This window comes from Mus caroli, unplaced genomic scaffold (genome assembly GCF_978045245.1).
Source record: "Mus caroli unplaced genomic scaffold, Mus_caroli_1 scaffold_12, whole genome shotgun sequence".
Classification (NCBI taxonomy): domain Eukaryota; kingdom Metazoa; phylum Chordata; class Mammalia; order Rodentia; family Muridae; genus Mus; species Mus caroli.
In genome coordinates, this window is record NW_028227267.1 from 43,333,211 (window position 1) to 43,358,558 (window position 25,348).

At 43.3% G+C, this 25,348-nt stretch overlaps 1 protein-coding gene across 3 annotated transcripts; it reads right to left on the bottom strand.

The window, feature by feature from the left end:
* Cgrrf1 (cell growth regulator with ring finger domain 1) lies at positions 1–24,124 on the bottom strand. 3 transcript variants are annotated; one of them, XM_021182188.3, is made up of 6 exons: positions 23,877–24,124; positions 14,075–14,214; positions 8,305–8,479; positions 8,024–8,171; positions 770–877; positions 1–560 (listed from the first exon to the last, which is right to left on the bottom strand). In XM_021182188.3, the coding sequence occupies exons 1-6, from the start codon at positions 23,978–23,980 to the stop codon at positions 240–242; spliced, it is 996 nt and encodes a 331-aa protein (XP_021037847.1). In that variant the 5' UTR covers positions 23,981–24,124; the 3' UTR covers positions 1–239. The 3 variants fall into 3 exon arrangements, with proteins under 3 accessions (XP_021037847.1, XP_021037845.1, XP_085684727.1); XM_021182186.3 differs by having other exon boundaries at positions 8,305–8,482; XM_085828601.1 differs by lacking the exon at positions 23,877–24,124 and adding an exon at positions 15,509–16,674 and having other exon boundaries at positions 8,305–8,482.
* Between the last annotated feature and the right edge of the window lie 1,224 nt (positions 24,125–25,348).

Consider the following 25,348-nt stretch of genomic DNA (forward strand, 5'->3'; position numbering starts at 1 on the left):
TTTGCCACACTGAGCGGGAAGACTTTATTTCCATCATCCACGTATTGTACAAGGACGAAGTGAAAATAGAACTCTCTCCGACAGTTAAGACTGTAGATTCTGTGTTAGGATTGCCTCTAAGGACACAAGGCTCTGCACCTTGTGTACAGTTAAGACTGTAGATTCTGTGTTAGGATTGCCTCTAAGGACACAAGGCTCTGCACCTTGTGTAGAAAGTACACTTTCCGGCTGGGATATCTTCAGGAAGTTTCTAGTAGGTCCTTGTCTGGCTCTTTCTGACCACAAAGTGCAAAGGATTCCTGCACAAACTGCCGGCACATGGGACACTGCTTGAAGTAGCGCACACAGCTGTCACACAGGCAGGCGTGCCGGCAGGGCAGGAGCACCCAGTTCACGCCCCCGTTCTGGCACACCACGCAGTCCCTGCTGCTCTCCTCCACTGGGTCCCCGTCACTCCCAGCCAGTCCCACCTTCTCCAACAAGCTCTGCTCCACACTTCTGTCTTCTGGAGACTCGTCGCCAGAGGGAGGGGGACTATTATTTGCAGACATGAAAAGTTGCTGAAAATCAAAGAAACCAGTGTAAAGGCGATTGTGAACAACAGTCACTCTCTGAACCTGGGGGTCACAAAAGCTCCTAAAAATCTGTGAACTAGCAAATCCCAGAGGAGGAGGAGTTAACTTCTATAAAGTAACTATAAGCCATAATTCTCTTTAGAAACAGCCTCTCCTTGATCTATAAATAACAAACGTTACATGGTATGACTTACCTTAAGATCGTAAAATTGACCTTGAGCCAGGATTAAATATTGATACAATATTCTGCAGGGAAGTTTGTAAGTCTTATCAGGAATATGAATTACTGACACCATGGAAATCTAAAATAAAAATTGGATATGAGTCAGCACCTACCACTCTCTCACAGAGAAGTGAAAAATGCTTCATATAACAGATGAGAGATATACTAGAACATTTACCCTCATTGTATAAATCACAGCACTGAACAGGAAGCAGTTACTGACAGAGTTTTGACACATTTTAATTCTACTGAAATTTACAGATTCATTGTGCTCTCAATAAAAATATCAGTGTGCTTTACTACAGAGCTGCATCCCCTGGTTCTGAACTCACACAGAAAAAGGAACGAACATGTAAGAATAGGCAGGAAAGCATTCATCAGCTAGAGGTTCCCTAACCTCATCAAATATTAAATTGTATGGTACCGATTCGTAAGTAGAGGAATGGACAACAGAGAAGATACAGTCCAAAGGGCAAAAACTAGTTATGTGCAAAACCATGGTGCGGCACAGACACAGGGAAGGGTCTTGTTGTTGTTTGCTTTGTTTCGCTTTGTCATTAAATACATTGTTTGGGGTCATCTGGCTAACAATTTGGAAGAATGTAAAACTGGATGTCTGCCTCCTACAGCACATCTGTAACATCAGGGCTGGGAGGCAGAGACAGGCAGCTCCCAGGAGCTCACTGGCCAGTCTAGCCAATCAGTGAGCTTAGTTCAGTGCAACTCCCTGCCTCAAAAAAAGAGTGGAGAGCAGCTGAGGAAGACACCTGATGCTCACCTCTGCCTCCACATGGCACACCTACACACATGCACACACGAACACAAATAAAGTACAGGGTGACTGGAATGACATTCAGTGATGATTCCTGCCCCACCCCACTCCAAAGAAGATAGACAAACAAAAACAAACTTGTTTCTCTCACACAGGATTGACACGTATACAAAAGCTTGCACTCCCGTAGAGACTCTCATGAGAAAGAGGTGATGGGAGAATTCAATGAAGGGAACTGGCACTATTGGTAACAAAAGAGCATGCATTTGCAACTCAGCTACACCCCAGTATAAAGCACTCTTGCATAGGTTATTCAGTATAAGACAGTTACACTGGGAACTCCCTATATCATCCAAGTGAGGAAACTAAGAAACTACAACACGCACGCGCGCGCACATACACCACATACAATATGTGAGGCCAGCCAGAATCTCCAAGACCAACAACTGCTGAAACCTAAAAACTCAAAAGCTCCTAAAGTCTAAAGCTCCCAGGGTTGGAGACCCACAAATTATAAGCCAACAGGTTAAAAACTGTGAAAAACATAATTTCTAGTAGTGTATGAAAGGCTACACGAGGGGTTTGGAGGGGTAGAGAGCCAAATCTTGGGGATGGGTTAGTGTAGCCAAGCTACAAAAAAACAGCACGCATTCCTCCTGCCCTGTCATACGCAGCACTAGGCCTCCCACCATGGAGTAAGCTTAAGGACACCTGCTCACATGGAGATCACTCCAGTGTCACAAAACAGTAGAGGGTGAACTAGTGTTAGCTAGAAATTTGACATTTACCACACAGTCGAGCATACAAGACTAGTGGGTGCCTTGCTTTGATTAACAATGATGTCTTCAATGTTATCTCCACTGTTCTGTTTATTAAATATATGCCTGGAAGCATCAGGCATTTTAGAAACTTAAGACATTTATAGACTATTGCCTGGAAAAAGCAAAATGTAGTTATAAATGCTTATTGGAACTCAGCTGAATTGCCACATAATAATGGCATTTGGAACAAGCTATGCTCAAGCTTCCGAAAGTGAAGTGCGAACTGTACCAATAAAACTTGTTTTATTTTCCACTCAACCAATGCATTTGATGGAAAGTAGACAAGAGCACTTGTCAATTCTACAGACAGGATGAAAATTTCAGGTTAGAAGCAACGTTGTCTACTGGGCACTCCTTCCAGGTGGTGAAATTCCAGGAGCTTTCAATGAATGGGAGCCACACTTGCCAAGCAGGGAGGTGAGGAGCTGCTCTGAAAACAGTCACTTGCTCAGCTGGAGACAAACAACAGCACTGCTACCTAGCCCTAGCTGATGACCAATTTTGTTTTCACCAAACTCTGGGTGGCCTGAGACTCCATACGAGCACAGCAGAGAGGACAGGCTATATGAAGATAACGGGATTTCTATGAAGTCATACAGGAATTTAAGAGATGTGCTGCATAGAGCAGGAGTATATTCTCTGAGGACAGCCGTTACACATGACTTCAAAAAGCAGTTAACTGGGGCTAGAGAGATGGCTCAGAGGTCAAGAGGACTTGTGTGGAATCACAGATATGTGCACACATTTTTCATGCCCATGACCCAGCCCCATGATGCTGTCTCTGTGTTAAACTGTCTTGTTTTTCTTTTATATTTTTCTTTCTGCTATTTTAAATTGCCAGCATTATTAATTTGCAATTAGGAATGTTGTATATTTCAGTTCTGCATTACTTCTAATAAAGTTTTCAATTGTGTAAAGAATTGTATAGACCATTAAATTGTTTTATGTATTTTTTTGCAAATTTGATTGCACAAAAGTATGTTATCAAAATACTATGTGGTGTGTGAATACCACACACATATGTAAAAATACAAGGGGCTGGGGAGATGGTTCAGTCAGTAAAGTGCTGTCATACAAGAGCAAAGACCTGCGTTTGATTCCCAGTACCCATGTACAAACTGGGCACAGCAGAGGCAGGCTCCTGTTCTCCAGCACTGGAGGGTAGGAAGGAAAGGAGACAGGTGACTCCCTACAGGATTGGTGGCCAGTCTAGTTGAATTGGTAAGCTCCAGGCTCAGAGAGTGACTCTGTCTCAGAAAAATAAGGAGAAAAACAACTGGTGCTGACCTGTGGGCGTATACACACAGAGAGCCACTGTCCTCACTATGTGGGCGTATGCACACACAATGTCCTCACTAAATGAAGAGGTCCTTCCCGGATAGCTGAACTTACAAAAGAAGGCATTTCTGGAGATTTCTGCTCTGGCTAACTACCGTGTTTCATTATGGTTATGACCTTTGATTAATCTCATCAAAAAAACTAAGGTATGTCTTCGTATGTCTTTAGTTATAAAGTTGGCATACAAATCAACACCATGTTTTAGTTATGGTTTTGTTGCTATGAAAGACACCATGACCAAGGCAACTTTTTAAAAGGACAACATTTAATTGGGGCTGGCTTATAGTTTCGGTGGTTCAGTCCAGTATCATCAAGGCAGGAAGCATGGCAGTGCCTAGGCAGGCATGGGGCTGGAGGAGCCAAGAGATGTACATCTTGATTGGAATGGGCCAGAAGACTACACTCTTCCAGGCAGCCAGGAAGAGGGTCTCAAAGTCCATCCCCACAGTGACACATCTACTCCAACCAAGGAGCCACACCTCCTAATAGTGCCACTCTCTGGGCAAAGCATATTCAAACCACTACACATCCAGTGGCTTATGTTTAAAAGTTCTGCTTTTTGGCTTATCTTTTGTGAACACAGTTTGTCTCCTTATAACTCTAAGACTTGTAGGACATCACTGGCATATCAGAACTTTATACTTGTAAAAACATACAAGACACGATTGTCTATTTTATTTTGTAAAGTAGCCTATTGAGTATTCTAACATGTTTGTCTCTCAAATAAATTTTCCTTATTATTAATATTATTACTGTGTGTGGATATGGGGTGTACTCGCAGGTTTATTTTACTGTTATTAACTTTGAGGAAACAACTTTGTGGGGTCTGTTGTCTCCTTCCACCTTTAAACAGGCTCTAGTGATAGAATTTAGGTCACCAGGCTTGTGTGGCAAATCCATTTACCCCATTAGCCATCTTGCAGGCCCTAAACTCCCTTGAAGAAATGTAAATGTCTTTTAACTAAAGTTTTAAAATTGTGTTTCCCAGAATTATATTTTAGGATTTTGGTCCAATGTTTAGGATTATGACTTTTCTTTCAAACCAAATGAAATACTATGCAGCTATTAAAAAATAAATAAATAAACAGGGCTGGAAGAGATGGCTCAGCAGTTAAGAGCAATGGCTGCTTTTTCAGAGGTCCTGAGGTCAATTCCCAGCAACCACATGGTGGCTCACGACCATCTGTAATGGGATCTGATGCCCTTTTCTGGTGTGTCTGAAGACAGCTACAGTGTGTGTGTGTGTGTGTGTGTGTGTGTGTGTGTGTGTGTGTATGTGTGTGTGTATAATAATTCTTTTAAAATTTTTGGGAAAAAAATCCATGAGGAAATCTGTTAACCTATTTGTAAGTGATCTCTCCATGACACTGTAACATGAACAGAGTACAAAGAGGGTTCACAGCACCTGCTGTGTCCTACCTTCATACCTTCCTGTAACAGAAAAGGAGACACAACACACAATGGATATGGTCGTCCACGGCACTGAGGCATGTGGGAGACTCCTGAAGGTCTCTTATGTAGCTTTCCTCTTCTTGAGGGAGTGAATCCATGTAATTTACGAGCACAGTTTGACTCTGAATGCTCAGCCTGGGCAGAAAGTGCTGAGACAGCAATTTGAGTCCAGACTAGTTCAGTTCAAAACTGATATCAACTACTGAGGAAAAGATGAAGGAACCCCCGAGGTCACTGGGGCAGAAGGGTCTGGTTTGTAGGAGCATGCAGAGAACTGACTAGAGACAGTCCCTTTCCAAGCACCTTGTTAAACATAGTATCTCACAAGAATCATTACGGGGTATTAAAGATGAGGCAATCAAGAAAGGAAAGTAGGACACCTGCAATGGTCCTAAAGGGTCCAGAAGCGAGTTGGGCAGCCATACATTAGCAGCTCAGTCTGATTACCTGCCCCATTCTGCAGCAACATTTGAAAGACACAGCAGGGAGAGGAGGGAGAGGGAGAGGGAAATGGAGGTCAAACTCTCAGGAGAGCTACGGTGCTTCATTAGAGACCAAGAGAGAGGAACCCAAAGCTAAGGAGAAGTTAGAAACAATGGACCAAGAGGTCAAAATGTCTATCACCAATGCCAGCAAAGAGTACTGTGTAGTTCAGAGGTGGCATGCTCAAAGGTCGTCTGTCATCCTGCAGGGTTCCCTGGCTGCCCAGGCCTAACTCTGACACAATCACAAGAAAAGCTTCTGCTTACAGAAAGGGTGTGTGTATGCAGAAGTTGTCTTACAAAATGCTGTCATAAAGGCAAACAAGGCCAGGCAGTGGTGGTGAACGCCTTTAGTCCCAGCACTCAGGGCCCAGGTCTCTGTGCTTGAGGCCAGCCTGGTCTACATAGTTCCAGGGTAGCTATAGCTACATAGTGAGACCCTGTCACAAAACAAACAAATGAAATTTGAAATTCTTATTTGCAAATAACAAGTTATATTTTTCAGTAAGAGTCTGCACCTTTCAAAATTCAACACACATTTATTTTATCAAGATACTCTGCTCTTTACAAAATGGTAAAAAAAATGGGGAGATTGCTCAACGGCAGAGCACTTGCCTAACATGGACGAGAGCCCAGGGGTAGAGTAGGGCTGAGAGTTTTCTTCACGTTTTTTTTGGTCTGTAAAAGGACATTTGTTCTAAACCCCAGGTTGTTGCTGAAAGAAAATTATAGGCTAATACTAGTGAATATATTTTGTATATCACACAAAACTATGATTAAAATGTCCCTGTATCATTACTAACAAGCATGTCAAACACAGAAAAGGCCACTTTTACCATAAGATTGCTTTTATTTCTTTGCCTTTATTGTCGTTGTTGTTCTGCTTTTGGTGACAGGGATTCTCTGAGTAGCCCTGGCCATCCTAGCACTAGCTCTGTACACAAGGCCAACCCTGAACCCAGAGATCTGCCTGCCTCTGCCTCCTAAGTTAAGTGATGGAACTAAAGGAGTGTGCCACCACCCCTGGCTCTTACTGTAAGTTTCACCAAGGGCTGCTTATATATATGGGTTAAGTTTCTCTTTTCAGACATGCTCAGAAGCAGAAGTGGTTCCGAGTTTAGATTTTTCAGACTTGAGTATATATTATATATATTGGCATATATACAATGAGCTATCCTGGGGACAGAGATGAGCCCCAAATCTAATGAGGAAATTCATTTGTGCTTTAAGATCATATTAAAAACATGGCCTGATACTAATTTTCAAAAGCATGTTGAATGCACATGAACGTAACTGTGACTGGTCAGTGAGGGCGGGTTAGAATTTCCCACATATGCACGTCAGTGACGGGCATGTCCAACCTGTGTCCACTTCCACCGCATTGATTAGTCAGTGCTCCTCAACCTCCTAATGCTGTGACCCTTTAATGCACTTCCTTACGCTGTGGTGGCCCCCAAACATAGCATTATTTTTGTTGCTACTTTATAGCAGTAATTTTACCATTACTATGAAGCATGACGCAAATATCTGTGATTTCTGATGGTTTTAAGCCATCCTGGTAGAAGGATCATTTGACCCCAAAGGGGGTCGCAACCCATAGGTTGAGAACCATGGACTTAGATGCTCTTGTGTTCCAAATAGGAAATTACCAGTCTAAAGAATCTGTACACAAATTGGGCAGTGGTGGCTCAGACCTTTAATCCCAGCACTCTGGGAGCAGAAGCAGGTGGGTCCCTAAGTTTGAGGCTCGCCTGGTCTATAGAGTGAGTTCCAGGACAGCCAAGGCTACACAGTAAAATCCTGCCTTGCCTCCTCTCCTCCCCACAGCCACTCCCACCAATCAGTACACAGTGAGAAAAAAAGTTCCTAAAAGGACTGAACATAAGGATCCCACGTGGAAAACGCAGGTGTAGCAGGACTCCAATAGAAACAAAGTAACTATAACTGTGGCCCCAAAAGACCAGGCCTGTGCTCAAAGTCAAGCATTTCAAGTCAAGATGACACTGATCAATTCAGTAATAAAAATGTAGAGATGTGCCTATTCTCTCTCAAAAAGGACATTTTCTCTAAAGCAAATAATATCTACCACAGAAGGATAAAATTCACTCAACAATAATCCACCTTTAATTTTCTAATAAAGCTATGCTGTTGTCATCCAGAGGGGGGTAAACATCATATTCTGAAGGCATGTTACAGCTATAATAATTAAACGGGGATGTAATCCATGGTTTAAGTTTTCAAGACACATTAGTCCAAGACCAAATATATATTTTCAGAAATTAATTTTTCCTATTTTAAAAGTAATTTGGAATCACCCAAGTCTTATAAAGGTAAGGAATCCCAGATGCTTCAATACTTACAATATCATAAATTTCCCTGTCATCCTCATCAGCGAGGGTCAACAGAGCTACCAAAGGATAGCGAGATCTGGGCACTGGACCAAAGTCTTCAATTTCAGTATCACTTGGTAACTGGCAATATATTTCTTCTTTGCTGTGCTTTTTAATACTTTTGAGTATGTAAAGGCAAATTGCCAACAGAACAAAAATATATTAATAAGCCAATGACTTGGCAACATCTGACTGTATCCACAGGGTTTCGTTTTTTTCGGTGCCAGTGAGTGTATGTGGAAAAAGGATACAAATACTGTTCTCGGTGGAGATAGTCACTGTACAGCGCCTCTTCTAACGCTTGTGGGGTGCTTATCCTGAAGGAGTAGGCGTGCTTCTGGAGAGCTTCGTAGAGCTTCTGCACACTGCACCCCCAGTAGCATGTCAGACGACTATCCTCCAGGCAGTCTGTTGTCAAGGTCATGCCTGCTATGAAAGCAAACCACAGAGAATGGGCGTCACCCAACCATCGGACAGTACAACAACAGGGTAAGAAGCATGTATGAGCTTCGGTCTGGATGTTGCCCAAGCTCATAGCCCCTTTTAAAAGTTGTTGTATATCTGCAAATATAAAAGTCTCAAGAGCAGAATTAAACTCCATGCAGAATTATAGCAATATCAACCAAGTTTTATCATTATAATTCATCTTTAAATGATTGGCTCGGTTTTCCTTTTTGTTAAGTGTAACTACCCCTTTCCAAGATCATATGCAATCCCAATCGCAGGGGTCAGAAGAGCAGAGCAGAGCCATTTGAAGTGGGTGTTCATAAAACCAGGGTGTCCAGATGGGGATCACTCAGGTCAGAAAACACTAGACGAAGCAGAGTGTTACTGCTACTGTTTATTAATACACAGAACAACAGTGTTAATGCCTGTCACACAGTCAGTGCTCTGTTTATCGATACTCACAACAGTGTTAATATCCGTCACACAGTCCGTGTTCTACAGCCCAAGGAACAGCTGGGAATACCAACTATGGAAGGGTTAATAATTCTCTCTGTTTTCAACAAAAGGAGGTTACAACTTCAGTAGACTGGATACGTAGATGACTAAGAGGATGTACAAATTGCTTGTGTCATCTTACTTATGGATTCTATGCCTACATAGTACTTTAAGTGCTACCAACATGATATTTTTTCTCCTTCCTAGTAGCAGTTGAAGCAGATGGAGTCCAAGGGGAGAGAATAAGTCCAAGGGGAGTGTCGCCTGCAGGTGGGAGAGAAGCTGCCACAGCTAGAGCAGAGGTAGGGTGTGTTTGACTAGAACTAAATGTAGTCTGGGTCACTGTTCCCGGCACAACAGCCTGGCTTCTGCACCCGGCTCCAGGCCCACCAGCAATCCCCCGGCCTCAGTGAGTCTTTACTGAAGGTTTTCAAGACAAAGTGCTGTGAGAAGATGAACAAATTCAAGCAGGATGACAAGAGGGTGTCCTACTCTTCTGCTTCAGTGGCGTGTGGAGGGCAGTGACACAGACCACAGGTAGTTAACCAGACACGAGTGTTAACTAGCAGGAACTCTGCATAGGCACCTGGGATGAAATTCTACCTCAGATACCTATTGGAGTTCAGCCAGGTATTAATTCACCGACAAATGAAAGTAACCATGCTTTAATGTGTCACCAAAATCGGTTCTAGATTGCTGTTCTCAGCCTTCATGATGCACCACAGTTCCTCGTGTTGTGGGGACCTCCAACCATAACATCATTTCTGTTGCTTCTTCATAACTATAATTTTGCTGTTAGCAAGCATAATGTTTTTGGAGACTGACTGCAGGGAGTTTTTTCCTTTCACATGTTCTTGTTCTTCTATTTTTATTTTTTTATTTTTATTTATTTTTGGGGGGGGGTTGAGACAGGGTTTCTCTGTGTAGTCCTGGCTGTCCTGGAACTTGCTCTGTAGACCAGGCTGGCCTTGAACTCAGAAATCCTCCTGCCTCTGCCTCCCAAGTGCTGGGATTAAAGGTGTGCGCCACCACGCCCGGCTGTTCTTGTTCTTCTAAATTTCATACATATAGGTTGCATACCCAGAACTGTTTTACATTAATATCATTAACAAAACTGGGGCACAGCTGTAAATCAGAAAGTTTAACACCAAGTGGGGTATGGCTTCCTTCAACCCATCGTTATCCCACACAACTGCACTAGGCTAATAACACAAACTGCCTAAGTCAGCCTTGCAGTGAGCCATTTAAAAAGAACAACTCAGACAGGAAAAGTCATCTTGTCTCTGTGAGGAAGTCATGCACAGAGACCATGTGTGAGGATGGTGAGACAGTCAGGGCCCCTGGAGAGGAACCATCAGGAAGTGGAAGCTGGCAAACTGCTCTCCAAATGCTAATGTGTTTTTGCCTAAGTCTTTTGCTTTAACTGTTATTGGCTCTGTTAAAATGGGGGACAAGGTGGCATGGAGGGGGCTTCCAAAGTGACAGCAGGCTTCCTGAAGCCCATTCATCCAACTCAACTAACACATACTGAGTGTCTAACTTATGGTTTCATTAAAGCTCTATACTGGGACATGAACTGAACAAAATACAAACACAACAAAACCCCAGCAAAGGGTGCCAGTAAACAGACTCACGAGTCTCTTATTTGTTCTCAAGTCACATCGTGTCTGGGTGTTTGCTCCCCCTCCTGTGCAATCTGTCAGGTACTTGGGATATAGTGGTGAAAAAACATCCTGGATTATTAAATGATCTGCGCTTGAAACAAAATAACTATCTAACTACTCACAATGCCAGCATCATGTAGACATTGCTAAGGGTAGCTACCTTTCCATGAACTTTGTTCTTTTTTGTTTGATTGGTTTTGTTTTGTTTTTTGTTTTGTTTTGTTTTGTTTTAGAGACAGGGTTTCTCTATGTAGCCCTGGTTGTCCTGGAACTAACGCCAGGCTGGCCTCGAACTCAGAAACCCGCCTGCCTCTGCCTCCCAAGTGGTGGGATTAAAGGCATGCGCCACCACTGCCCGGCTAACTTTGTTCTTATAACTTAACTCATTCTTCATTTTTCCCCACACAGAAACAAGTAAGAAATGTTATCCACTGGTATTTTGTTTTTTTAAGTGAGTTCTTCTAGTAGCCACCCTCCTAGTGACCATTTGCCTTTTCTGTTAGTGAAGTATGTCAGAGCGTGGGCATAGCTGAGGGCTCCACTGACAATTTTCATTCGCCTCTGACAGGCAACATTGGCTCTGCTTATGATGGCTTCTGCCTGAATGGTGGTGGTGACTGCTTCTGCCTGAATGGTGGTGGTGACTGATTGCTTCTGCCTGAATGGTGGTGGTGACTGATTGCTTCTGTCTGAATGGTGGTGGTGACTGCCTCAGTTCTATACGAGATTTCCTGTTTTCCTCACAGCAAGATCAGTGACCAACTCTTCTCACTTCCCAATGTACTTCCAGGCTTGTGGCTGGACATCAGGAAGTCTCATGCTGACTTTTCTATAGGCAGTCCTTACCCAAGAACCAGCTAAGACACTGTAGCAGGTTGAAATATAAAGCCATGGGGGGAGGGGGGTTGGGGGGAGGCAATGCTGGGGGGGGGGGAGGTGGGGTGTTGTTGAACCACCATTATATATTTTAATCATCACTGCCTTCTTTTAATAAAGATAGTTTCTTTATGCTATATCTTAAAAATCTATTTTTCTAAAACGAAAATATGTCAGAATAAATATGTACTCTTTAGGGAAAACGAACTTAGTTTCCTTCAACTTATAGGGCGGCATTATTTATAATTAAGGGAAAGGAGTAAGGAATTTTGTACTTAAAAAAAAATTACTTGCTGAGGCCAAATTGAGCTGTATTATGAATTCCAGACCAATCTGAGCTTCAGTGTGAGGCCTCCATCAAAGAAACGAAGAAAGACTGACTTAGGCAATGCGCCATGCTGCCTGACTGGTTTCTGTCAGGTGATAGATAAGCTTCCCGCAGTCACAGGCAGGATGCCGACTTCAGAATGGTTCACTGAAGTCACAGTGAATGTGACGGAGGAAGACCATCAGCTCCGGAGGTGAGGTCAGTACCTTCAGCCCAAAACCCCCACTGGATTTGATTGTCTCCTGGAGGTCATCAGTGGGATGCAGAAGTAGCAATCAGTGACTTGAGGATAGACACCTCAGTAGAGGGACACAGGGAGATGTCAGCATCACTTGGAAAAGTGAAAGGAAGAGCAAACAAATATAAAAAAAGTGTTCTTTTTCCATTTTCATGTATGTGTGCTGTGCATGTGTGTATGTGTGTGTGCTGTGCATGTGTACATGAGTGTGTGTTGTGCATGTGTGCATGAGTGTGTGCTGTGCATATATGTATGTGCTGTGCATGTGTGCATGTATGTGTGTGTGCTGTGCATGTGTGCTGTGCATGTGTGCATGAGTGTGTGCTGTGCATGTATGCTGTGCATGTGTGCATGAGTGTGTGTGCCCCCGTGCCCCAGCACGGCTTTCCTGGGTTGATGTTGAGAATCTTCACCTTTGCGTTCTCACTGAGGCAGGGTCTCTCAGCCCAGAGCTCAGATATGTCTACTCTTGCTAGCCAGCTTGCCCAGGGATCCCATCTCCACCTTCTGAAGCAGGCTACACACCTCCAGACATTCTGTGTGTGGATCTGAACACTAGTCCTTACGGCTGCATTTTAACCATGTCCCTGGCTTAAATTCGTACAGTTTCTGTGTTTGTTTGTTTTTGTTTTGTTTTCCTTTTGAAGGAAAGAAAAAGAAATGGTGGCAAGAATAAGCTAAAAGCTGAGAACGATTACATTTGTGGTTAAGCTAGGAAAGGTTAGGTGTCAAAGGTGAGCTCCTCTGCTCCTAAATCTTCATCTGCACTGAAGAAAAGCAAAATCCACAGATACAAAACTCAATTCTCTATTTTTCTTCCAAAACCCACATTCCTCCTATTTTACTTCTGTTATCAGTGTTATCTATGGAAACCAATGCAAAGAATCAAGTCTTCATAGACTCTTCTCTCTAATCTAGCCTCTTAGTCAATAGTTATCGTCTTAGACTCTTTCTGTTGCTATGATAAAAATGCCCTGGGAATGGCAACTTTGGGGAGCAAAGGTTTACTCTGGCTACAGCTAAAGTGTGCAGCCATTTATGGTGAGGAAGAGCCTGAAGCAGCTGCTCCCACTGTGTTCACACCACAAGCATACACTGCCGTTCACCTCTCATTCTCTGTGTATATAGACCGTGGATGCAGCCAAGGGTCAGGGCCAAGCACAAGGGGCAGACCTTCTCACTTGGGTTACCACAATCAAGACAATCCCTCACAGGCCTGGGAAGCCATCTCATAAGTGATGCCAGGGTCTGTCAGCTGATAGCCGATGCTAACATCACACCTGCCTCTCCCTGTCTGAGCCACCAAGGGCTTCTTGGTTCTCACCTTTCTGCAGTTCCTACCTCCCGGGTGCTCTGCTCCCTCTTCTTCCACCCCCAGGAAACACCCACTTATCTTTCAGTCAAGACAACTAGAAAATGGCTACAAGGAACTGGGGTGAGCATACGCTCTCTACAAGGACTTTCCAAAGTGTCTCTACTGTGGCAAACAACTTATTTCTTCATAATTCACTTCCAGGGCTCCTAAGTAGTCCTTCTAACAATTCACTTTTCCAAACACAGAAACAAACCTGTGAACTGTAATTACCACACCAGAAACAACTTATTATATGAAAATAATGTATACTAAAATATCATAATTTCAGATTATAAATCAGTTGTTCTTTTATAGCAACCTTAAAGTCACTGTTTTACACACTTAATCATTATGTCCCTGACGACCAATGAGTGTGGCACAGACTGTGCACAAACATGTCTGTACTTCATTTTCCTCTCCGTAAGCGCTGTTTCTGTTAACTACTGGATAAACCCTTCCAGAGTTCAATGTATAAAACATTCATCTTCACGTCTACAGTTTTCAGGTCAATGAATGGTTAAGTTTAATGAGGAGAGAGTGAGCAACAGAGAAAGAAAACAGAAGGGCTAGCAACAAGAGGACATGAGATGGGAGCAAAGCTTGGGAAATAGCCACCGACTTGCTAGGGAAGCTGCAGATGAATTAGTGATCTCTAAGCCAAAAGGATTCTTCACTTGTCTCATTTGTTTCTTGAATGCTCTTGTGCTGAACTGGGTTTCTTCTGAATTTCTCAGAATTACTGGAACATCCCAACCAAACCTAAAGAAAGGTAAAGATAAAACATAACTTCAACAGATTTGAAACTTTATGTCACATAAAAAGTATGTTAGGCTTCATTACATATTCCTTTTTAAAATAAGGACCAGGAAAAGAGGTGTAGTCACTGATCTACATTGTCTTGCAGAATCAATCTAGAATTAAGGGAGGGCAGTGGCTTCACAGAACTGCAATGCATCACTGGGCTGAATAAATCGGCTTGCTCTTTCCTTTACATTGTGGATAACCATAATTTCATAATTACAGTCAGTGATTGTAGGTAAATTATACTTAGAATAAAAAACGTGGCCATTATAGAACTATCTTCAAAAGATATGAAAAACAAATGTTTACTCAAAATTCAGACTATTTGTTATGGTCTATGAGGCCAGGGAACTGTTAAAATATCAAATAGTCTTTCAGAATTTTTAAAATAACAAACCGAAGTATCAAATACAGACTTTCATCATATAATACACTTTTAAACGTTGCATAAACTATGCAAAAGCATGAACTGTGACAATCCATGCAGCTTGGGGATTAAGAAACTAAACTAAATAGCTAGTAAACTTACAAAGCAGGCAAGCTTACTCAGTCTAAACAGAGTGCCCTAGAATAGGCCATGGAGGAATCAGTGGACTGCAGCTGTGAGCATACTTTGATCACTTCTTTCTCTCCAAACACACAGCTCTGAGAGACAGGAAAGAAAAAGAAACAGGAAGGAGCCTGCAGAAACAAGCTCACAAACTGGCATATTCCAGGGAGAATATCTTAACAGTCAGCACCAAAGATTATATTGCTATAATCATGTGGATAATTTTCAAAAATATAGGGGCTGGAGAGATGACTTAACAGTTAAGATCTCTGTCTGTTTTTCCAGATGATCTGGAATTCAGTTCCTAGCACCCACATGACAATTCATAACTGTGTGTAACAGGGGATCCAATATTCTGGTCTCTGTGGGTACCAGGCACACAAGTGGTACACAGACATTGTCTTAGTCAGGGTTTCTATTCCTGCACAAACATCATGACCAAGAAGCAAGTTGGGGAGGAAAGGGTTTATTCGGCTTACACTTCCATACTGCTGTTCATCACCAAAGGAAGTCAGGACTGGAACTCAGACAGGTCAGGGAGCAGGAGCTGATACAGAGGCCATGGAGGGATGTTCTTTACTGGCTTGCCTCGCCTGGCTTCCTCAGCCTACTCTCTTATAGAACCCAAGACTACCAGCCCAGGGATGGTCCCACCCACAAGGGGCCTTTTCCCCTTGATCACTAATTGAGAAAATGCCTTACAGTTGGATCTCACGGAGGCATTTCCTCAACTGAAGCTCCTTTCTCTGTGATAACTCCAGCTGTGTCAAGTTGACACAAAAATAGCCAGTACAATTGACCCCTTGTCAACTTGACACACAAACACATCACTAGTAAGCCTCAACCCTTACATTCTTATTCATCCCCAAGATCTAAATAACTTTAAAAGTCCCACAGTCTTTACATATTCTTAAATTTTCAATCTCTTTAAAATATCCATCTCTTTTAAAATCCAAAGTCTTTTTACAATTAAAAGTCTCTTAACTGTGGGCTCCACTAAAACAGTTTCTTCCTTCAAGAGGGAAAATATCAGGGCACAGTCACAATCAAAGCAAAAATCAATCTCCAACCGTCCAACGTCTGGGATCCAACTCACGATCTTCTAGGCTCCTCCAAGGGCTTGGGTCACTTCTCCAGCCATGCCCTTTGTAGCACACACGTCGTCCTCTGGGCTCCAGATGCCTGTACTCCACTGCTGCTGCTGCTCTTGGTGGTCATCTCGTGGTACTGGCATCTCCAAAACACTGCGTGATCCCTTCAGTCCTGGGCCTTCAATTACAACTGAGGCTGCACCTTCACCAATGGCCTTCCATGGCCTCTCACAGTGCCGAGCCTGAGCTGCTCTGCATGACCCCTTCATGCCTTCAAAACCAGTACCACCTGGGTGACCCTTACACATTACCAAGTCCCACTGCAGAAGGAGTATAACCTTGCCTATCTCTGGAACACAGTCTCTTTGTGCTTTCAGAAAACACTCCCCAGAAGATGTCACCTCAACGATGCTGGTCTCTTCTTAATCACCGCTAATTTCTTAGCTCCAGCTAACCAGCATCAATAGTCCCAGTAATGCAAAGTTTTTGCTTTGGTAGTTCTGGTATCTTGTTAATCACAGCTGATTCTTCAGCCCCAGCTAACCAGAACTACAAAATCTTCACAATCAAAACAGCAATGGCCCTGAAAAGAGTCTTTAATTTTCCCTCTGAAATTTCACAAACCAGACCTCCATCTTCTGCACTGTTCTCAACATTATCTTCCAAGCTCCTACACAACATCTGACAGAGCTCTTAACAACGAATGGATCTTCAAGCCCAAAGTTCCAAAGTCCTTCCACAGTCCTCCCCAAAACATGGTCAGGTTGTCACAGGAATACCCCACTCCTGGTACCAATTTGTCTTAGTCAGGGTTTCTATTCCTGCACAAACATCATGACCAAGAAGCAAGTTGGGGAGGAAAGGGTTTATTCGGCTTACACTTCCATACTGCTGTTCATCACCAAAGGAAGTCAGGACTGGAACTCAGACAGGTCAGGGAGCAGGAGCTGATACAGAGGCCATGGAGGGATGTTCTTTACTGGCTTGCCTCGCCTGGCTTCCTCAGCCTACTCTCTTATAGAACCCAAGACTACCAGCCCAGGGATGGTCCCACCCACAAGGGGCCTTTTCCCCTTGATCACTAATTGAGAAAATGCCTTACAGTTGGATCTCACGGAGGCATTTCCTCAACTGAAGCTCCTTTCTCTGTGATAACTCCAGCTGTGTCAAGTTGACACAAAAATAGCCAGTACAGACATACATGCACATAAAGCACCTACAAAAACAAAACAAAATTTTAAATGTCAAAAAGTAGATGCTTGTGATGGTTTGTACATGCTTGGCCCAGGGAGTGGCATTATGAGGAGGTGTAGCCTTGTTGGAGTAGGTGTGTCACTGTGGGCGTGGACTCTGATACCCTCGTCCTAGCTGCCTGGAAGTCAGTCTTCTCCTGTTTGCCTTCAGAACGAGATATAGAGCTCTCAGCTTCTCCTGCACCAAGCCTGCCTGAGGGCTGCCATGCTCCTGCCTTGATGATAATGGACTGAACTTCCGAACCTGTAAGCCAGCCCTAATTAAATGTTGTCCTTATAAGAGCTGCCTTGGTCATGGTGTCTGTTCACAGCAGTAAACCCCTAACTAAGGCAATGCTATATGTTTTTTTTTTAATATGGAATCCTAAAAGAGACAAAACTAACCTTTGTTAGAAACAAGGAGGAGCAAGGCTGTTTCTGGGTCTACAGTGTGGGAACCCCTGGGGAAGCCGAGAAGAGCCCAGCAGTAAGTGGTGCTTAGACTGGGGTTCTACAAATGTATTTGGTAAACACCTGGCAGACAGCAAGCTCCGGATTTGCATATCCCTTGCAGGAAAATAGCACTTTAAAAGAAAAACAGGTCATGCTTTAGTCCTAGCACTTGGAGGCCAAAGCACTGAGTTCAAGGCTAGCCTGATCTACAGAATTGTAGGACAGCAAGGGACAGTTTCTACACAGAGAAACCCTGTCCCCAAACAAAACAAAATTATCCAACCAAACCAAACAAACAAACAAAAATAAAGCAAACAAAATGTCAGAGAGGCTAGGGAGCTGGCTCAGTGAATAATGTGCTGAGTGGGTGTGGGGACCTGAGTTAGAATCCATGTAAAGCTGGCATGGGAGTGTGCGTCTGTGCGGGGCTCCAACAGCAAAATGGGAGAGAGAGAGGGAGGGTGGGGGCAAGGGGGAGGCTGAATATACAAAAGAAAGGATAAACAAGACACCTGGCAGTCATGTCCTAGTGCTTAGGGGTGAAGAGAACAACTTTGGGGGACATCCTGGAATAAGATGGACAAATGGTTGGTCAGCAGAAGGGATGAGGGGGCAGACGTGTGATGTAATAAATGTTGATGGTAGAGTCTAAGCAATGAATAATGTGTGTTCCATGTAATTCTTCCCTGTGTCCTGAATGTTTGAAAATTTATATAATAAAATGTTTGATAAAAGGAGACATAGCTGGGTTTAATGTCAACTACTTTCAGGAGAAAATACATGGAAAAAGGCTGCTGGCATGGACTGATGGGTTTGTGCCTGGGGCAGGCAGGCAGGCGCGACTAAGTCTACACAAAGGCCAGTGTAGGGCAAGCAGGCCATGCAATGGTTAGGGCAAGGCTCACCCCAAGAGTGGGTTGGGCCAGTGTCAATCTGCAACAGAAGTGTCGCTGTAATACCTTGTCCTAGGCTGGATCTCTAAGCATCTGGTAACTATTACTATAAAACAGTAAAGCAGTGAAGGTAAGAAAAAGAATAAAACAAACAGAATACCTTCCACAGATACTGAGTTAGCAAACTACAATTCCATAATAGATTATCATTCTGATAAAAGAACCTAATAAAATTAACAAAGAGAATAGACCTAATGATGGACCTGATTTTACTGAGCTTAGATAAGGCTGCTGGGGTCCAGCCAGGGAAGAGGAAATGTGAGTGAGCCTCTAGTAGATCCAACTGTTTCCACGGAAATTCACTGTAACTCAGGACAAAGCTTACGAATATGTGTAAGGATGTGTAAGACAATGGCTCAGCAAGCTCTAAGGCAAATGCATTTCTCCAATGTTTATAACTGCCATGCAAAGAAGCAGACAATATAACCATAAAGAGGAGATGAAAGAATCTATAGAAGTGTATCAAAAATTATAAAGATACTGGAAATTTATACAACCTGATAATCCTTGTCTTTTAACTGGAGACAACTACATAGCTGTATGTCATGTGCTCAAGAAGGCTAATGAGATTAAAGAATATATAGACAATTTAAAGCACTCCTGTCAGTTTTTAGAGATGACAAAGGCAAAGACTGAGATGAAAATATGCTGGCCAGCCTTCTCAGCAGATTAGACACGGAAGAACATATGGAGAGTAAATGTGAAGACACTACAATAAGAAGAGCCCCGTCTGAGGGCTGGGAGCGTGGCTTGGTGCTGGACTGCTGGCAGTAAAACACTCTGCAGTGAAACTCACACTCACACTCCCTCTCCCTTTCTCTCCTCTCAAAATGAAATAGAAAGAGAAAAGAAAACTGAAAATGAAGCATCCAACAGACAACTTAATGTGGCCAAAGTCTACAAAATATAAAAGTATCTTTAAAATCTTGAAAGTTAGAGGCAGACTAAAATCCCCAAAGCAACCTGAAAGTTGTTGCTAATATGCCAACATAGTTATTTAAGTAATGCAAAGGAAGAGTGACAGATGGGGGGGGGGGACCAAAGACAGACAAATAAGAACAAACTGTAAAATGATGGGCTTAAATCCACCAACCCCAGTCCTCTCACCAGTGCTCGTGATTCAGACCCCCTAACTAAAAGACTAAGATTATCAGACTGGAGAAAAATGCAAGTCCTAGGTATATGGTACATAGAAGAAACCCACTTAAAATACCAAGATAAAAATAGATCTTAAGTAGAGCATGGGAAAAGATATTCTTGCTAATACCAACTAAGAGAAAGCTGGATGTCCTTGGGATGTAGCTCAGTGGTAGTTTGTCTAAATGCTTAAGATGCTAAATGTAATCCTGGAAAACGATGAAAACCAGGGAGAGAGAAGGCTGGGGAGAGGAAGAGAATGAGCAAGCCAGTCATGATGGCTACATTAACAACAGACAGAGAAGTTGGGGCAGAGATTATGAGAGGAAAAAGGAGTGCTGTTTCATAATCAGAAAGAAGTTAATTTATCATCCAGATACAATAATCCTAAATGTTTATTCATCTACAGATAGTTCTTCAAAATACAAGGTAAAAAAGAGACACAACTTTAAAAATAAGGAGAAAAATACATAGAGATTTTGATACTCTGAACCAGCTCAATAACTGGAAGGAGCAAGAGAGAGAAAAATCAGCAAGGACAGCACAGACTTGAACAGCCTTATTAACCTGTCCGACCTGGTACAGAGTATATCACCCAACAAGCAGAGAGGCTCTCCCTCTAATGCTCTAGGATGTTTACTAAAGACAGACCATACTCTGGGCTAGAGGTTACAAACACCTAAAATTCTGAACAGACTCAAAATGAAAACATATCTATCAAACGTTATTTGATGTTGATAAAGCTGTACTTAGAAGGAAAACCTAGAAGCCAACGAAAGAGGTACCTGAACTGTCTCAACCTCTGAATCAAGTTTCCATCAATCAAACATATGCTGAGACTTTGGCTCCAGAAATACTTGAGCACACAGCCTCACTGATGGTATCTGTTCTTGTAACATTCTATGCTTCTCTTAACACCCTAACTATCCTGTCTCCATCTCCTACGGAATACACGGTTCCTATAAAAACCAGTGGTTCTTAACCTTGCTAATGCTTCAACCCTTTAATGTAACCCTTTAACCCAACCTTGACGTTGACTATGGAACCCAGAACAAAGTGGTTTGGAGCTCTCCATAACTCTGTGATTCTCTGGGAGTTGATCTGAGAGATTCACGTTTGTTTTATTCCTGTAAATAACCCAAGCAACCCAAAACAGGTGTCATAGCACTGGTGTCCACTCAGTTCTCAGAATCGCTGTGACTGCCTTCAACAGCCAAGTGCTGTAAAGACTTGCTCCCCCAGGCACCTAATTCAGAAACCACTCCATCACAATCAACCAAATGCATCTTTATTTAAATTAATTACAATGCCATTACATGCAATGGATTCCTAGGATCTCATTTCTCATTAATAAAGGGCTGAAGACTATCCCAGTTACAACTGGGTGTCCAAGCTGTAATTAACCCAACTGACAAGCTCCATCTTTGATGGGATTTTGCCCAAGAACACTCAGTCATAGTCCACTCAGAAGATCAGAACCCCATCAACTATGTGAATAGAGAGAAATAGACTAACTAAAAGTTATTAACTAGCACTGAAGATGTGACTCAGTGGTAGAGTGCTTGCCTAGAGTGGGAGACTTTACCACAAGCTATCATCCCTAAGACAAAGTAACAGAACAAAGAAAAATGTGGAGTTGGGACACTATGCAGCTGTGACTCCAATATAATGAAATGAGGCTGATCTAGGAGACTTGAAAATTATAAACTGGGACCAGAGTCGCTGCCAGGGTGAAGCACTGTTGCTACAGGAAGACATACAAAAAAAGCAACTAAACAGAAGCAGTGTGCCCTGAGGCCTGTCTAAACTTCAGTCTGTATCCTTTCTTAGTGAAGCATTATGGGTAAACATCTAACAAAGGAGAAATACGGTCTTCTGTCCCAGACTCACTAACAGAGTATACAGGGGTGCAGTAAGGCTGACGGACAATCCCTTACCGAACTGTGGTGCCAAGGCGACAGGGAATCGCTGCCAAGTTGAAATTCTGGATTATTTGAGTAAGGTATTTGAGAGTATTCGACAGACGGGTGCTGCTGGGACTCACAGAAGCCACTATGGAGGCTAGAAGACAGTTATGTCCTGTTGTGTGATGTCTTTTTCCTTTTCTTGGCTATTGCTATTGGGATCTAATAATCATGTTCCTGCTCTTTCCGCAATGCTCACCAACACAGGTAGATGCAGCCCAGTGGAGAGAAGCAAGAAACAAGGACCCAGCCGCGTGAGGTAAGAACCAGGGTACAGAAACAGATAACCAATAGAGATTATGTTGCAGATATGACCGATACAGAATGACAAGGACGAAAAGTGTAGCAAGTTGACTAGCTCACTCTTGTTGCCTTGGTTGGGATATTAGAAAGATGTCTGTAAGATTAACATGGTGACCAAGTTATCATCATTTCTAGCAGGTGAATCTGGCCTTGGTTTAGTTTGCAAATAACAATATAAAAAGCTTATCTACGTAGGTGAAGCTAAGCCAGGTGGAAAGAATGGTTGGTTAGGTTCACCATGACTTGTTAGGTTCAAATAAGGACAGAGGTGACTGGCACTTACTGACAAGGTCTTGCAGCCTCATCAGTGCTCAGCCCAGACTTCAAGAAATAACACATCAATAGAAACTTGCAACACTTGTAAACCTCATACTGACACAGGTAGTAAACAATCATTATAGATTCAAATCAAGCCTTAAACCTGGCGTGAACCTGTGTTTGTCTGACTCCAAAGTCTGTCTCCCTGTCTCTCCTTGTCTCTGTCTCTCTCTGTCTCCCTCCCCACACCCCAGTCTTCCCTTTACCCTTAGATGCCAGCATTACGTGCAATATGAATTTCATCCACTTCCCCCCAGTGGCCTATTTAACAAGGCATATAGTGCAATTATCAACTAGATAATTTCCTTAGAGAGGAAAATTAGGTTGAAGAGAGTAACACCAGTGTTGTAGTTCTTTAAAAACTGTGTATTAAGACTACTTAAAAAAAAAAGTGGTAAACACTAATTCTAATTACAAACTTCCTTGACGAAAATGACAGCAATTAAAACCTGAAAGGTTAATAGTAAATAACACGGAGTGATCCATGTATGGTGGCACACCCCTATATTCCCAGCACTTGGGATGCTGAACCAGGACTGCAATCATACTATGCTACAGGGAAACCACCCGTCTTAAAGAGAAAACAACTTAAGATTGGACTTCATCTTATCCTGTCCACAACATGGGAGTTTTACGTTGTACCGCGGGGTCAAATGGAAATATTAACATGTTCCTTTTTTCCAAAGGAGATCCTATTTTCAGAAACGGACCGGGACCTGTTAAAGTCTTTAAAGTAACGTTGAATATGTAATCAAGTGGTATTTTGAGCTTGATTTACAAAGCTCGCTTCAGTCTCAAACCTGTCTGCTGTGTTCTCGCAAATGCATTCCAGTTCTCATATATTTTTCAGAGTACTCGTTCCCCAACTGTAACAGCTCATGTCCTTTTCTGTACGGTCCACTTCCAGCCATGGTTCTTGTTCATTTAGAGCCACTGTTCAATACATTTGGGTTCACCATCTTTTCAAGGGGCAAAGGCTGCAGTCTAGAGAGCAACCGCTGTAGGCTAGTCCGGTGGTTTCAACCAGCTGTGTTTTATAAGCCTAAACATGATAAAACCGCATCTCCTCAAGAGGGATACCGGAGACTCGACACTGAAAGAATTGTTCCTGGGTTATGTAACTCTCCTAGAAGCAAAATGCCTCCACCCCACAGAATAACTTATTCCTAAAATCTCGCTCCTTTCTAAAAACGTCGTATTAACTAAAGATCACTTCCAAAAAAGTAGACTGTATCAAGAAGCCATTCAATTAGCAAACGGTAGATACAGAATTCAGGTAAAAGTTCCTCTGAAAGATCTGGGACCAACCAAGGGTCAGTTCGGGTCAGAAACAGCCAAGCTCCTTTGGGTCAGGTCTGCGCGCCTGCGGGGCCGGTGACCGGTCCCCGCTAGGCACAAAGTAGGCCGGGGCCCGGGACAAAGCCTTCGGGACACGCACTCTGACCCCACCAGGACCAAGTTCTCCCCTGCAGTCCCATCCCACGGGGACTGCAGCTTGGCCTGGGCTGAGTGTGTTCGGTGGCGGTGACCGCTCTGCCGGAGTCACCCGAACCCTCTGCGCGGACCCCACACCGGGCCGGCGGTCCCCGCGCCCTCCACTCCCAGCCCTGGACACTCACCATCCTAATACCAGGCCGGTGGTGACGATGAAGCAGGTGAAGACCACCGCGATGTAAAAGAGCGGCGAGTATTCATAGAGCGTTACCAGGAACACCGCGGCCATCGGGGTCTCCTGGGCTCAGCCCAGCCCAGCCCGGCTGGCCGGGACCCGAGCCGGTATGGCGCCCCGGAGCGGACAAACTTTGTAGGTCCTCACTCGCCCAGGCTTCTGGGCAGCTGACAGCCGCGGCCACTGGAGACGGAATGCCAATCACAAGGTTGATAGCAGGTATGCCACGCCCCTCCCGTCCGGTCCCGACTACTGGCTACGTAACGGGGAGGGGCCAGCTCCGCCCCGCCCTGCGCCCAGGATTGGTGGCCTGAGAGAATTCCTCCAGCCTGGCACTGATCTCAAATTCCTAACTGCCATCTGGGGCCAAAATTTAAGTTAATGCAGATCCTCAGATGCACGAGGTATCCTGGAAACCCTGCAAGCCCTAGACAAATTTGGGAATGGGACAAGGGCCGGCATCGGCGCGACGGAATGGTCTACGAAAGGAATGGTCTCGATTTGCGTTGTCGCGGAAAACCCGAAAAGAGGTCACTACCGCGAGTGATTTTTTTGTAACCCTATCAACCTTTGCAAAGTAAGTTTATTCAAAGGAAAATCAGCATACGTACTCCCTCGGCTCTCTTTTTTCTTCTCCAATTAGAATTAGCCAGATCTTTGAAGGTTTTAGTAACTAATTTTTGTTTGTTTGTTAGGAGATCTTAGTACAGGAAGTAGCTTAATGTCTGCTTCCTTTCCTCACTCTTGTCATCAGTGCCTCAAAGAAGCCTCCCGGAAGTCTCTCCTAAAACCACTTTTATATTTCTTTTACTTTAGCCCTAATGTGATCCCTAGTTACAGCATAGACAGGAGAAACACCTCCCACCACAAATCCGATCCTGTTACTGAGGAAGGCGGGGAGAGTGGACATTAGGACGCTTAAGGAAAGGTTTCATGCCATGCTCTCAAGTCACCAGGAAATGTGTGCTTCAAAAAGACAGCTTTGTCCAGTGACCTTGACCAAATAGCCTTGTGTTTTCTGGAGTACTGCTATTTAAGCTTGTTTCTATGTAAATTTTCTCATTAGTAGATATTGAGTTGTAAAAGTATGTTTATTTAAGCTATGCTCGGTTGTTGGAATGTTTTTACTACCACACCAAGCACTGCAGTGAGTATCCATAAAGCTAAATTACTTACTTAGGCTAAACCACGGAGGTAGGACTTTATGTATATTTAAATTTTTTTTAGAGACTAGAGTCTAGAAATACTGTGTTAGATGCAATCACACCATTGCAGGTAGCCAATCTGAAGGCAATTTTATTACAGTAAAACAAAAGGGGATGTTTATCGTGAAACAAAAACATAAGAAGTTGCAGGTAAAGTAACATTAAATACATAGGAATGATTTTGTTCCCACTCAACTCCCATTGAACCTACAGTAAA